A 15252-nucleotide genomic window follows, 5' to 3' on the forward strand; every position below is an offset into this window, starting at 1 on the left:
AAAGTTATGCAAGTAATGTAGACAAATTTTCAAAAAAGTGTGCCAACATCTATCACTAATGTACAACAGCGCTTGCGTTATACTTTTCAATTTGTAGCAAGTTTGTGAATTTAAAATCCTTTCTTCAGGGTTTTCTTCAATCCCACCATGCTTCCTAGCCTGGTAAAATACCTCTGCATCATTCCACACACTAAAAACGCGCTGCAGATAGTTGTAGTTGTCGATTAGAACAAGACGAAACCACAACCGGGTAAAGTGGAGCGAACGCAGAACCAACAACAACGGCGACGACGCATACATTAAATTAAAATATCATTCAAACAGACAACTTCTCCGTACAGGCGTAAAATCTACTCACCAGGGCCCAGTTCAACTTCTGCGCTCACCCCAAAAGATCCGGAACCGCCGGCACCATCATTGATACCGGTGCTAGGGCCGCATTCAGTTGTCCGCATTCTCGCTCGGAGGAGCTGGCCCGTATTGCGGGCGCCCAGGCCCACGACATTCATTCACATACACAACCGCTTTTGATGGGTTCTTCCGATGATGCCGTATCGATTCCCGAACCCATCCATCCACGGCGACGGTTGGCAGAAGGGCAGAATAAAATTTATGTAAACGGAATGTAAATATCGCAGTTTTTGAGCGGGAGCGGGATGGGGCTGGGGAATTGTGCCGGTGTTTGGAGTTTTATGCGGGAACCGCCCTGTAAGCGTACGCATTCCGTCAGGGGCAAAGGAATAACACTATCTCCACCCCAATGTGGCAGTGAAAGTGAACCGTTGAAAAGGGAGCGAAAAAAAAAAATGGGAACCTTCCACAGCGAGGGAACCAGGGGCGAACCAGATTATTGTAAATTTATTGAAATTTATGGTTTTTAATTTTGAAACATTTTTCCACTGGTTTGGCGTAGTCTGGAGCTGAGCATTTGGGCAGGGAATGCCGCAAAAGACTTAATTCTTTGTTCCCGGGGTTTTTTTTCCCGTGTGTTGATGTTGGTTCCACTTCACCACACATTGCGGAGTGGTTTTTATTTACCTTGGACCGGGGGACTTAGAATAAAGATTACAGGAACATTGGGATCGGAAATGTTTCCAACAGGAAGTATTCCTACAGGAAGAGAAAGCAATGAAGCGAATGTGAAAATGGGCATCTTTTAACAGTTGTTGGTAATTTCCCGGGAGACTTTATCGCCTCAGGTTACTGTCTGGAATTTTGTGTCCAGATGTAATTCCAATAACATCATACAGGAATATATCTTTTGAAAACTTCTATCAATTATTTATAACACTTCAAACGCGTAAGGGTCTATCGCCTTTATTGTTTATTACTTTCGGTTGACCAATGTCATGAGTTCCAATATCTTAAAAATATTTTATCAACCAATGATCTGACATATTTCTATCATTGATTAGTAATTCCTATCATTAGAAATATCTTCTTTCGTTTTACGTTTTGTTCATCCACTGTAAACATTCGATTGGAAGTGATCGAATCAAGGGCATAAACTACAATGGTGTTTTAACCAACTTGCAAAACCTTGAAGTACATACGATCACTTTAAGAACTAATCAGCCTTAGGGTTTTACTTTTTTATTTTATACTACTCTACCAGCAAACAGTGCACCAGGTGAGCCAAAACTTTCTTTCCACCGAGGTTCCAGCCTTACCGCAGGAGTAAAAATCTCCCACAGCATACCACCTTCTTCCCACCCGACCGAGGAATTTGCTTGGCCCAAATTTCAATTAAAATCCTAATAAATCAACATGACATGCCAAAAACCTTTGCCGTCGCAAGCACAAGACATTGCAAAGACCCTTATCCTGTGGGATGATGCACGTCAAGCTAGTAATTGTTACAAAAGAAAAAGAAAATCCCGGGACTAAAAATACCTCCGCCAAAATCGCTGGCTCGCGAGTCGCTCGGCCATCGAGCATCGGAAGAGCGTGCGAAAACCATCGAAGAAAGAAGAAGTTAAAAAGTCCTTCCTTGGTAGAGTGGTTGATGTCAGAGTTTTCTGACTGCCCTGAAGTTGGTTCGAAATTTTTCGGTTTGATTAAAAGCAAACGATCGATAGAAGGGTGGCCGTGAGGCTGGGTAAAGAACCGTGGGACTTACTAAGGTCGTTCAGTGCTTATCGATCAATCCGGCGAACACGCCGAACAGTAGTGTGTACACGTTCCTGTTTAAAACTTGATCTATTGCTTTCTTATCGGGATGATGGCAAAAAAAATCGGGAGCGCCTTGCAAAAAAATAGAATCAAAAGCCCATCGATGTGGAAGGAATGGAAGAACGGTAGACGCTGGAAGTGGATCAAAGCGTTTCGGGTGTTGGAGCGTACCGCGTTCGCCCGGGTGAAGATGATGTCAGAGAGCTTGATGGTTCGCGCAGTAGGCGGCAAACTGCTCCAGAGCAGTATACTGGTGCTAGACCGCAAAGAACGAAACCGCACAACACACACACTCCCAAAGAGAGGACTTCACAATCTCGTCCTTACGGAAAAGTAAGTGTTTATTTCCCGACCCCGAAACAAACCCAGCGTTTGGCAGAGGGATAGAATGTATTGATTCGCCCGTTGGTACCTTACAGGGAAGAACGCGCAGGGCGTCGCAGTGCGTTCTTCCCTGTTTTTTGCCGAGCCTGCTTTGATGTGTGTATTAGCACATTACAAGACGGAGTAGGGCGACATGGCCGTCGTTTCGGTTCCAGTGAAGTGTGCAAGATAAGAAAATGCGGTTGTTGGAAACTCCCCTGCAGGGTAGGAAGCTCAAAACGAAAAAAAAAAAATACACACAGCAGTGGCAAGATTTGACAGCTTCGGTGCCTGTTAAGGACCATTTTCCGACACATAAAGCAGCGCAGCAGTAGTAGCAGTAGTAGGCCTCGCTTTTGCCACATCTCTGTACGGGAGCAGTGGCGTAGCTCTGTGGTTTTTGTTTGAGGTTTTCTTTTACTGCCGCGTTGGAAGAGTGTAAATAAATCAAACGCGTGATTTATTTCGTGCGCAGCGTAAAACCGTAATCAGATTGAAATCGGGCAGTTAATTATACTTTTATTTCTACACTCTTCTTTGTAGGACGATTTCGACGGAGGGCTTGTTTGCGATGGAAGCAGACCATCGTAGTTTGCTGGTGATATCGCACTGGAAGGCAGGTGTCGAGAGCTGTCAGATCGGTAAGTAGAGTGTAATTTCGAGCAGAAAACGCTATTTCTATCTTTAGAAAACATCTCTTTGTAGGTGGAGGGCGCCACAGTATGGTCTTTGTTATCAGCTGGGTGTAAAATTTCGCCCTCTCTTCCTGCCTCACGACACCTGTCACGACCGTCAAACGAACCGGTGTGGACTTGTTTTGCCATCCAGCCAAAGGCTCCTAACGGCCTTGTCCAGATTGTTCCAGTTTGAGGTGGCTTGTTGTCGCCCTAGAATCTTATCAATCCTGTCCACTTACTGTGCGAGTGTGTGTGTGTGTATGTGTGTGTGTGCTTTTGATGGAGCCATGCAGGCTTGTTTACGGAGCTGATTAGATGCATCTTTATTATCGCGCAATGGTACAATGTTGTTACTCCTACGAGTTTCTGTCATCGACGCGTTACTTTTCCTCAGGAAGGTGGGAAGAAAGCAATGATCGCTGACGATAAGACTCTGCTTATTGTGTCTACAAGAGTATGACAGTTTTTAATCAATCTGTTTTTTTGTTGTTGCTTCTTTCGTTCAAGTGTTTACGGTGTTTGAAGGAGAACTACCTGCTTGCCTAATCACCTTGCTCAACAGGAAGCTCAGGTAAGTTTTTTTTCCCTTCGCCGTTACGACCTTCTTTACCCAAAGCAAGCTCGATGTCAAACTAATGGCAACTGGTGCTGCTGCTCATTGGCTGAGGGTTCGAGTGGTGTCAAATCGATCGCACAAATCAGTCCTATACCCGTTGACGTATGTACCTACCTACCTGTTCCCTTCGTTCCTATCGCATAATTCAACCAGAGATTACACCTGATCGATATGATGATCGATCGGAACAAACAACTCGTAAGGGGTTTAATGTTTGATGAGTGAGGGAATCGAACCTGGTAGACAAATAGGGTCCCAAAAATGTACCTTTTCTTTCGCCACGGGTAAGGGTCTGGCTAGTCAGGATCAGCTCGTTTTACGATAATTACTATCTAATTGTTTGGCTAAAGGTCGACTAAAGATGGCCGGTTGTATCAATCAATCAACGAATCAATCATCTAGCGAGGGGACTAGGCTGTAATTAAGCTTTCGACAGCGTGATATATACCGTGTAGATGATGTATTTCTTTTTTTTTTAAATGGCGTGTTAGTCCCTCGATTGTTGAATTAGGCTCACAAGCTTCCGCTGTACAACAATTATTGATGTATTATGAAATTTTGCAACATCTGTTTGACAAATGAAATGCTGTTTATTGGAAGACGTTATCATGTTAACCACTCTCTACTCCCTGGTTTTATGCACGTTTAATGCCATGGTAAACACATTCAACTCCAACCGAAGCGGTTTTCTCTGGTCCGATAAACCTGTTCCCCGAGAGTTGAACACAATTCGCCCCGTTTTTAAAAGGGCAAATATTATTGCTCCGCCGGGGCAAATCCATTGTCTCCTGTTTGCTGTTTGCTTCCCATTTAAGCGCGACGATTGTTTTGTCGAGCGAACTGTCTCGAGTGGCGTTACTCCGTGGCGCTATCAGACCCGTTGCTGGTCGTTGGTTGCATTAAACAATTCTACCTACCTACCTACCGTCCCTGCTTGTTGCATAATAGTCCATCTCTGGGCAGTGGAAAGGGTCCCTTGGCAAGGGAAGGGGTAAAACCTGACCTACCTATCTACCCCGGATAATGTTCTTGCTGCTTGGTGGAGGAGCCAGTTGAAGCTTATCAGTTTTCCCTCGATGCGGCCAAGGAAGTTGTCCACTGGTGCACTCGAGATGCTCGAGCACCCCGTGTGTGTCTATGTGTGTTTGGTGGTGGTGGTGGTAGTGGTGGTTGGTGTGTAATCATCATGTGGACGACACTCGAGAGTGCTAGTAGTCTCCCGTATCGGTGTAACACTTGTTTGCCGTCCCGAAGCGTAAACAAACCAAAGTGTTTTCCAACCGATTACATGATGATAAGTGTAACGAAACGGTGCATGCCTAATCCTTTCTTTGCCCTTTCCCCATGCCATGCGGTACGTTGATCTCGTGTGTATATTTTCTTGCTTTTTGTGGCTGAGAGGAACAATTTCTTCGGTTCTTAGGATTTAACACATTATTTGCTTAAATGCTCTTTCAAATTATTCAAATTAAGAATGATCTCTTAAGAATTTTTAAATCTGATTACATTTTTCATTATCAGTTCACTGAGAACTATTTAATCTTACTATTGGTCCTATATCTGCTTAGCCTAGCTAAGCCATTTTATAGCGGACTTTGTACATACAAATTATCTAAATCTTTAAATAAATAGTGCACATTAAGAGTCACACAACAGCGCGAGGGACACTTTTTACACATCAACACTATAAGTTGATGTGTGTTAACCAGACAAAGTCATTCCGAGATGTATAATATTCTCTCATATCCGTATTCCATGCTGGCCTTTACCTTATAAGTTTTCGATGTTTTTACCGAAATGTTTAAGAAAATCTTCAAACGTAATGTTGAGGAGCCGATGATGTGGCCAAGAGGATAGTGCAAGATCATATCGAGGATTGCTATAAGATCGCCCAGCAGGACATCGTTAATATTTTGTTGGTATTAAAAAAGTTTTGAGTTTTATTAAATATTTAATAAAGGTTCTTGACTAAACTGTTTTGTTGGTTCTCCAAAAAAGTACATTTAATTGTTGGAATCATTTTTCGGAAGAATTGTTATTTACAATGAACATTGAATATTCAGTTTATTGACTTAATATTAGCATCTTCTCATTGGAATCGCATAGCTTTGGGTTTATTGTTTTCAAAATCCTGGAAATTGCTCAGCTTTTTGGTGTTGCCGAACATCTCTGGGAATGTCTAGACGTAATTGGTTATTCGGTATAATCCATCAAGTGTTTTTGATATGATGTCCGAGCTCTGGCCCTGTAATTGATACGCCTACACAGGGTGGTATTGAATTATCTGTAAAGTATACGTAAAAGATTTTGAATATCTTTGTTAGTCTCAATTGAAGTAGAAATCATCATAAAATTCAAGGTATTATGTCTCAAATGGCAAACTTCTTAGTTTATTTCGAAAGCAGTTCTTTGATTATGTCGAGATTCAGAATTTGCCAGATACTTATGATCTCCAAACATAGAAGCTGAGTAATAATCTCATGCCATTATAGGAAGATCCTTCTATTCCGATCCTCTCTGTTCCCGGATACTCTAAGCTGTAAATCCAACGCGACCAAGACGAAGGTGAGAAACACAATACAATATCCACATTGTGAAAAGCATCTTTAGCCATTGCAGGACTTTGTAGAGCAGCAGAACAAACAGTGCTCTTCGTTCTGCTCCAGTTAAAAACATTGTCCATTGCCATTCTCCTTCGGCTTTTATGGTTCGGAAATGCAGTACAATACACACCCTCATTCTTAGGACAAAATTCGCAACCAAGAAGAAATCCCCCACCGGGGAGGACACACCCGGCACCAGCATGGGAAGTAAAATGCTATAGTAATAATATGAAATCAACCTTACAAAACCTACCTCTGCTCTCCAGTGTCCCTCCCTGGAGCGAGACACCGTAGCATCTTCCTCGGGAATTCGAAGACACCCGCTCAACGCAGAGGCATGCTCAAAGACCTATGAGCTCCCGAGCGAAATCCCGTTTCTCTAACGCTTACGGCTCATGTATCTCCTGTTCCAGAACTGACAATCCGTGTTTTTTTTTGTTTGTTCCGTACGAAAATGTAAGTGTGATGTGAGAAAATTTATTTCTCGGAATAAAGCGTCCTCTCTAACCTCTCGTCGCCGTTGGAACAACGGGATGGATGGCCGTTGTAGCAACAAAGGAGGTTGGATTTGGATGGAGAAAAAAGGCATCAAAACGCCTGGCTGGCATTGCATTGTGTGCCGTATGCGCTCCGTACCCCCGTGCTGCCCGTGGGATGGGATGGGAATCCAATGAAATGGAAACAATCCTTCACGCTATGTCACGCTACCGGCCCTGTGTCACTTGTTTTTCCGTGCGCTCGTCCTTGCTTTAATAAGAGCATCTCAGGGGTCCCTGAAGATGTTTTGTGCCGTGATCGCCTTTGCCTTTGCACCTCTCAAAAGGGGCGAATGGAAGGGACATTAAGGGGAGACAACAAGCAAAGGACGAAAAGAAGAAAAAAAATCAAATCAAATCTTGTACGGATTATGATGGAAGCCCAAAAGCCCGTTCGCCTTGTGTTGAGCGTCATCCCGGGGGTTTTGAAACGGCTTGAAACGGCCTTCTTCGTGCCTTCTTGTACTGTTGTTTTCCTTTTCTTGTTGTACCATAGTGTAGTGGGTATATTTTTTAAAGCATATTCGTCCTCCCTCTGAATTCGTATGTGTGAATGAGAAAACAAGAACACAAATCAATGGACCCCCGTATAGAGGAAATTAAAAGCAGAGAGGAAAAAAAATCACAATATAGTGGAAAAGAAAGGAAGCTCCCTTCACAGGTCGTTTCAGAAAGGTCCCTGTTCACACCTGTGCCATCGTTTTGTGGCTCCTCCGGGGGAATGACGGTGGTTCCCTTTTTTTTTACTTTAGGTTACCTTTCCGTTTCACCCATTCTCCGATTTTTCGGGATGGGAAAAGAAAGAGCATGGTTCGAAACAACTTTAATTTATGTTTTCTTGCCTTCGCTCCTTTTCTTCTCCTCATAATTGCTGGCATGGAATCCTTCCCAATGATGTCCCTTTTTTATTTCCTTCTGGTCTGTTTTATTTATTTTTTGGCAACCCAACGATGAAGATTTTTAATCTCGATCGGGCGCTACCGATAAGCTCCCGAACCTCCGAAATCCCATTTTACCGTTGCTGGGGTGCAAGAGGTGCAGTGTTTCTCGTTTTGCTTTAACGTAGAAAGATCGCACCAAAAAGCAGCCTTTTCGATTCTCTCTTTCTCGAAGGGTACAAGTGCAAACGGTGGCGATCGATCATATGCGAATTGATTGTTTCGTTCGACCAGGCACAGGTTGCTGGGCCCGTGGTGTGTGCTACCTGCTGCTTACAATTTACAATTTCGATTTCAAAGATGCTGGCATGTTCGATCGGGGCCCAAAGTGATCCTTCATCAACCTGCGCATTAGTATTAGGGTGACGGGTGCATATTGCGCGCAAGTGAAAGTTTGTTCTTGCTGGAGGCACACCAGCTCGATTGTTCCATTCTGGTGCGGTGTGTGCACGCACCGGACTGTCATGGTGGATTAAATTTCACTCGCCGATTCGGGTCCGAAATCCGTCAAATTCTGCTGTATCGATGAAGCGTGGCAAAGGTTTAGCTTTCTTTTGTTTGATTTTTGCAACGGATTTTTTGTTTCCTTGTAATCGAATGAAGAAAGGTAACCTTGGGCGTGCTTTTTGTTCCGTCAGGGTTATTAGAGGGAGCTATCGAATGACAGGTCTTTAAGATGCTTCATGAATTCGATTGGACATTGTAAATATCGCTTTAGGGTGAAATGATGAAGGTGAACTATAAAATATTTTTTTTACAATAGAACATTTGCTTCAAGTTCCTTTTTGATCAATTATCCATGCATGACCTTCAAATAATGCCAATATATTAGGACGAAATCAACTATGGGATTAGATAACAATGCTATAAAGTTCCCTGCCGGGTTGTTACTTGAGAATATTGAAGTTGTTTCCTTTTTCTTTTTGATTAATTACATTTTTTATCAATGCTTCTTCACATTTATATCATTGCAAGCGAAAGGATTTGAATAAAGTTTCAGAAAAAGTAAAAAAAGGTTTGAATGAAGATTTATAGCCGTAAGTGGGTTTGATTCTGGAGAATATTGATTGTAGCATTGTTTTTCTTTTTCACATGGAGTATGTTTTACTCTGGACAGTGTTGGACAGCACTGATGGCCAGTACTGTGTAAAGTTATGATATGCAATCCTAATGGGAAACGATTCACGTTTTATAGTTATAAATTACAAGTAACGATGGTTGAAATTGGTCAAAATCTGGAGTCGATTCCGATCCGACTCTGAAAGGTACGCCCGACAAGCATTATCCAGAGTCGTTCCGAATCACCCGAAGTCGTAGTCGCAGTCTTCCAGAGTCGGAATCGTCCGGAGTCGTAGTCATCTTGAGCCGGAATTGTACGAAGTTGGAGGCGACCAAACTAGAGCTAAATCAATCTGCGTAGAGTCCCATAATTACGGGAATTACACGACGATTTGGTTTTAGATTTTTTGCATTCTTAGTCAATTAAAGTTAAGCAATATGTTATCCTACCTTTAATACTGGAAATCTACACAAAACAATATTCAGTGCACATGAAAAAAACTCACATTACTCATGATTGTGGACTCAATTTCTAATGCTTTCCTTTGAAAAAGAATCGTTCTCCCTTCATGCCTAAACCTGTTTGCATAAAGTCCAATTTCATCTCATCTCTCAAACATCACATGCTTCGAGATAAACACCAAAACCACACCTAAACCGTCGCTGTCGTAAACGGAATTGAAAATTCTGCAAATATCCCAGAAGCTACTACCAAACCCCGCGTTCCTAAGTAAGGCGCACCGGAATGACCACGGTTGAAACGTCTTCGCATCTGCCCCGATGCTCGCGGGCAAGTCCCTCCGCCGGCGCGTTTGGATTTACGAAACGTTTTAATCAAATTATAGCTTCCTGGGGAATTGGTCAGATTAACTTTCGCTCGGAAGGAGGGAAGTGGCCTCCGCTGTACTGGCCGGAACTCGCAGCGCCATGAAACGATTACGGGATGATGAACTGAGATGGTGATGGGAGGGATGGATAAACTTTTTTTTCCGGTGCTTTGTTCTTATGCCTCTTGTTTCGTTATCCCCCGCCGTGGATGACGTTCGATGAGCTTGTCCTTTAAGTTGGGTTCTCTTGGAGGGGCAGGCTAGGCTCCTTCTTACAGGGCGGTAGACAGTGTTTTTCCTCAGCGTATCTTCATTAGGTCTCGTTTGTGTAATAATATTTGCTAACACTTTTAGGGGTGATGGGCTGCGTGACACTGGTTTGCTGGGTCCGCTAGCTTTCCCCCTAGAGAGGCGATCCAAATAGTCCAATTGCCACAAAACCATTTTGAGCAGGCATAATGAAAATTATGATTTAGCTTTAGCCAGGATTAAACCACCGAGACTGTGGCGAGAAATCCATCCACCAAACAAAGGGAAGCCTTCATTTTCAGAGCCAGGAAAAACACGAACACAAGGAACAAGTACAAACACGTGTCATAAACCATCCTAGAGGAACAAAGAAGTGCGCTCTATGGTTGGGGCGAAATTCAGGAATAGGTTCAGCCTGTTTTTGCAATTTCTCTTACAGCCCAGCTTCGTCTGCCAGCATCCTACTGGGAAATCTTCGTACCGCACTGCCACGGTCGCGCTGAGTTTCCATCTCCATCCTTGTTTTGCCTGCCTGGTGTTGTAAAAATGGATTTCAGATCGTTTACCGAAATCGTTGCATGAAGTGAAGGTGCTAACTGAGTAGGTAGAGGAAAGAAAGTAGAAAAAACAAACTCAGCGTAAAGATAGGAATACCTCTTGGAAAAAGAAACATAACGTGCTTCCGGAGGAAAAAATAGGAAATTTGATTAAAATTTAAATCATCTCCACTTTCTTCGTTCCGCGTTGATGAAGGGGCCCGTTGCTAGAAAGGCCATCGAAACCACGGAGGAGCTATAGCTAGGAAGAAACAAGTTAATTCACAAACTGTCTCCTTCTCCGAAAGGATCTATTCTGTGTATTGTTTTTTTTTTCCTTTTTCGGTCAGTTCATTTTTTTTCTCCTCCTTTCTGATGTGGAAATTGCGACCGATTTTCCGCAACTCGCCACGATTACTTGAGTAGTTGAGTTGGAGTTGGAGCGCTGGAGTAGGCCGTTTGTGTTGCAGTTTCGAGCGATTGTTCACTTTCAACGAGGATTAACTGCTGATGATTTGATGCGATGGTGGTGGTGGAAAATCGTTCAAAGTGTAATTTATTTTGTCTTTTCTAGTCCCCCCCCCTGATTGAGAGCAGATAAGTTTCCACTTGCACACACCCAGCATTACCATTTTGGTACGATGTTTTTTGGTTTGTTTGCTGTGAATGTGCGATGAATTCATCGTCATCGGTCCTTCCCGATACAAAGAATATATCTTACGCGAAGATGAGTTTCAGTTTCTTAATCACACTTTATTGGATTGATGGTTGGGAGTGAGTTCTCTATTTCGGTCGTTCTCGTCGCATTTTGCTTCCGGTGGAAAGTTTCCTATCACCCATCGATCTATTGGAAGCTGTTTTGGAGGAGTTATTTTGATAAGAAAAGTGATTTCGGCTCGTAATTGGATGGATTTATGTGCGTTGTTCGAGTTGATGAAAAATGTACATTAATTTCGAGGGAGATTTTTTCCCAGCCAAAATAATGGCCTTTTGGAGTTTGAGTTTGCAGTTTAATTTAGGAGATCAATCTTTGTATGACTGTATGAGGATTGAGTAAATTTGGGATATTCCTTTTGCAGTAAAATTTAAATTATTTGATTTTGTTTGACATACAATATTTGAGACTCAATTAATTTGTTCCATAAGCATTTAACCTTTTTTGATTATTTGGAGTGATGGAACAGCGACACGTAGAGTAGAAAAAAAACATCGTTACGACCTCCATAATCAGTTCAACCACACTCCACGCATGAAAACACCGGTGTACGTGAAGTGCATCATTACACAATGGTGGCAACGAGAGAATGAAGCGCCAATAGTAAGCAGCTAATCGTTCTATAATTAAAGTCGCATAAAAGATCAGGTCAGGTTGGCTTGCTGCTGCTGCTGCTACGTCGCTGCTACCATGTTGCAGTTGCAAGTTGCAAAACAAAACCCAAAACAAAAAAAGAAAAGAATAACCCCTTAAATGGGTGCCCGCGGGAAACGGCTGCCCATTATCGAATGTGCAAGCCTCCGCTACTCCGCTCCGAAGAGGAACACATCGTGTGATAGGAGCAAATAAAGTAGCACACACACAAAAAATAAAACAGCACGCTAGAACGAATAGCTCTTTTCCCATCGATTTAACACGCGCAGCGTGTGCAGCGCTAAGGGCAAGCGGCCGCATCGCTGCTGCCGGTGATGAGCTGTGGGAAAATTTCTCACCCACGGAGGAAAACCAATTGTCTGCTGCCGGGGAGGAATGTGGTGCAAAATTCACCCCGCCCGGAGAGCGGCGGACAAGGCGATGTTGGACAAGAATTTCCCTTTTGCGAGCGGCGCAGACACTGGACGCTGGCGCAAAGGCAGTGTTTATTTACGTAATGGTCGCTACATTTCATGCAAGGTTAAGCAGCTTAAACTGTTGACATTGAGATGATTTGATTTCTTCTGGCGGAAACGAACCCCGGTGGCTGGTGGGCGATGTGGGTTTCGCCGGCCACCCTGTTGCGGTTCAGTGGTCAGTTATTTTAACGCTAGTGATGCGGGTTGCTGCATGGCGGCTGGTGCCGGTTTGCTGCAACTGTGTCTGCATTGTGTTTGCATATGATTGTTAAAATCGTTCATCATCAATTATGATGGCGCGGTGGCGAGGTGGCGTGGCGGGTTTGGATGCTTGTTGCATTATTTCTATCACAAAAAAAAACACACACACACAACTGTCTGTTTGAATTCCCATCAAGCGAATAAGGTGTTATTGATATTCCTTTTTCGACGATGTATCGTATATAATGTCTGTTTATACTGTTGGAGTGAATTTGCACTGAAAAATGCATTCTAATTCTTCACAAAAGTAGACGACAGGCAAACCTGCGATGTAATTTTTTGATTTTCTTTACAATTTATTTCAATTTTTCGAATCAGCTCGATCCTTTACCAAAACTGATTTTTTTGTTATTGTTTTATGTATCATCAGAAAACTATCAATAATCTTAAATTTTATTTTTATTTCAGCTAAATAAAACAATATTGCCTTGGTGATGTTTTAACAGTATTTCCAGTTGTTCGTTTTACTGTTTCGAAGATCTTTCTAAGATCCACGCGGAGGATTCCAAAAATTATGTCTATTTAGTAAAAACTTAGTCTCTATTCATCGATTCAAATTATTCTTTCTTCGTTGACACTCTTCATTCACACTGCTGAATGGGCAAACCAATGTTTTCAAATCATGACATTTCCAATGTATAAACATACGAAATGCTAACTAATATTTTTCTACCAAATTCAAGCAATTGTAGGAAAGTGCGTAATGGTCTCGAACGATTCGAACGATTAAAAAAATGCTAAACTGTCAATACTTAGTGCGGCACACACAAAAAAATATCATAAAGTGTGAATGGCAAAATAAATAAAAAAAAATATTTAAACTATCTCTTCATCTCAATTAAATAAAATAAAAATTCCACGTAAAATCATGTATGCGCTATATTATTTAAATTTTTAACAATGTATTAAGCTTGTCTTTATCATTTAGAATGTTTTAGAATGCGAGAAAAATAGTATAAAAAATAAGTATCTAGTGTGGACTCGAGACAAAAGCCTTTTCGCTAGACTCTACAGACGTATGTGAAATCATTTTTATGGAGCAAAACAAATTTGATGTCGGACAATTCTGGTTATATTTGATTAATTTTTAAATGCAATCATCTGTTGGAAGTTTTTGATCTTGCGGAAGCAACTGATTTTGTGTGGTTGTCATCTTATGCGTGGTAATTGAAATTAAATTCCCTTTTAAATTTCCCCGATCCAAACCATTGTCTAAAAGCAATTTTAGCAATGAATGCTGGAATACCTAATAGAACAATTTTGCACAATTATTTCATAATCATTATCCACTCCCTAATAGTGCGTTCGTCCATTGGCATATACATTGTACCCAAACAATGATGGCTTGTACCTATCATAAATACATACACATCAATGACCCTTTTTGTTTGTATCCAGTTCTTACATTGTATGATTTATTGAATCCCTCCATCCAGTACGCAGTTGGCATCATCGCACATTTATACCCTCCGATATCCTATCCGCGTGTCCTGCGGAACAGTTTCGCTAGTAGCGAATCGCACACACCAAAAAACGCACCCTCTAAGCGTACCCAACTTTGACACAATGTTGTAAAAGAGGTCGTCGTGCGGAAATTTAAATTACAAATAGCGCCACCAATCGGTTGATGGGGTGCACACAGTTGTCTTTCTTGCGTGGCTCCCGGTTGGTGTTGGTTGTTTCGGTTCTGAAGCCCTTTTCCCAACCACTGCCACCACCAGTGCCGCTGCTGTTGCGGTTGTGAATCACAACGTCGGACAGGGAATATGAAGAATGTACGGATTGGAAGTAAATTCATGACCGAATCAGCAATTCAAAAGTGCGGCTCCTCGGTGCGCGGGCCACCGAGCGGCCAGTGGCACCGGACGACAAGTGGACAACCACTTACGATTTCGTGCCCATAAACGACCGGCGCTGGCAGCTGGCTGGTCGGGTGGCGGCTGCGGTAGTTTTGATCTAAAATTTTGATGTAATTTATTTAAGCTGCAGCACAACAGTGCTGATAGCTACATTGTTGCAAGCACCGGGCGGAGCGCGTGTGTATGACGCTGGGTGGTGATTTTCCCGATCCCGAAGAACGGACGGGTTGTTACTGTGATTTTATGACGACGCACACGAATGCCGTGGTACTGATCGAACCTTGGGGCATCGTTAAATTAACGGTACGGGCACAGACACTGTACAGCGATGGGGAGCTTGCTGCATTATTGAATTAACAGACAGACACGGTTAAAATGACTGTGCGCGGGCGCGGAAAGAAAATAGTGCTCGACGCCCATTTGTGGCAAAAGTTAAATGACAGCTGGTGCAGCGTACAGAGCGGAGAGGTGAATCACTCCGAACGCTCTCCACTGTGGAGCCTTTTTTTGATTGCCGTTCGCCGTTCTGCAACCGATTGGGAAATGGATGGGCAAGGGGCTAATTTTCAATTAGAGATGAGAAGGAAACGTAGGGTGTTGGGGTTTTTTGTTTTCATCGGTATTTTGCCGATGGGACATTGTTTCAATTGCGTTTCAATACATGTTACGTTACAAGAAAACGGGACAGTGGAATTGTGATTTTATGATGATGGTTTTAGCTTCTATTTC

At 42.6% G+C, this 15252-nt stretch overlaps 1 protein-coding gene across 12 annotated transcripts in view; it reads left to right on the plus strand.

Moving 5' to 3' along the window:
• The first annotated feature begins 2298 nt into the window (after positions 1-2298).
• The window catches only part of LOC121600033, an 84988-nt gene continuing 72034 nt past the window's right edge, over positions 2299-15252 (plus strand). For 5 of the 12 annotated variants that reach the window (XR_006005770.1, XM_041928303.1, XM_041928298.1 and 2 more), the window contains exons 1-3: positions 2299-2505; positions 3079-3176; positions 3720-3783. Coding sequence is in view for 5 of the 12 variants with exons in the window: in XM_041928303.1 (XP_041784237.1) it covers positions 2363-2505; positions 3079-3176; positions 3720-3783 (305 nt within the window). In the remaining 7 variants the exon portion in view is untranslated. Of the gene's footprint in view, positions 2506-2690; positions 3177-3223; positions 3611-3719; positions 3788-13072; positions 13430-15252 lie in introns of those variants that run through there. The other 7 variants (XR_006005774.1, XR_006005775.1, XR_006005776.1 and 4 more) reach the window with 7 other exon arrangements.

Source organism: Anopheles merus, chromosome 3L (assembly GCF_017562075.2).
Source record: "Anopheles merus strain MAF chromosome 3L, AmerM5.1, whole genome shotgun sequence".
Taxonomy (NCBI): Eukaryota; Metazoa; Arthropoda; class Insecta; order Diptera; family Culicidae; genus Anopheles; species Anopheles merus.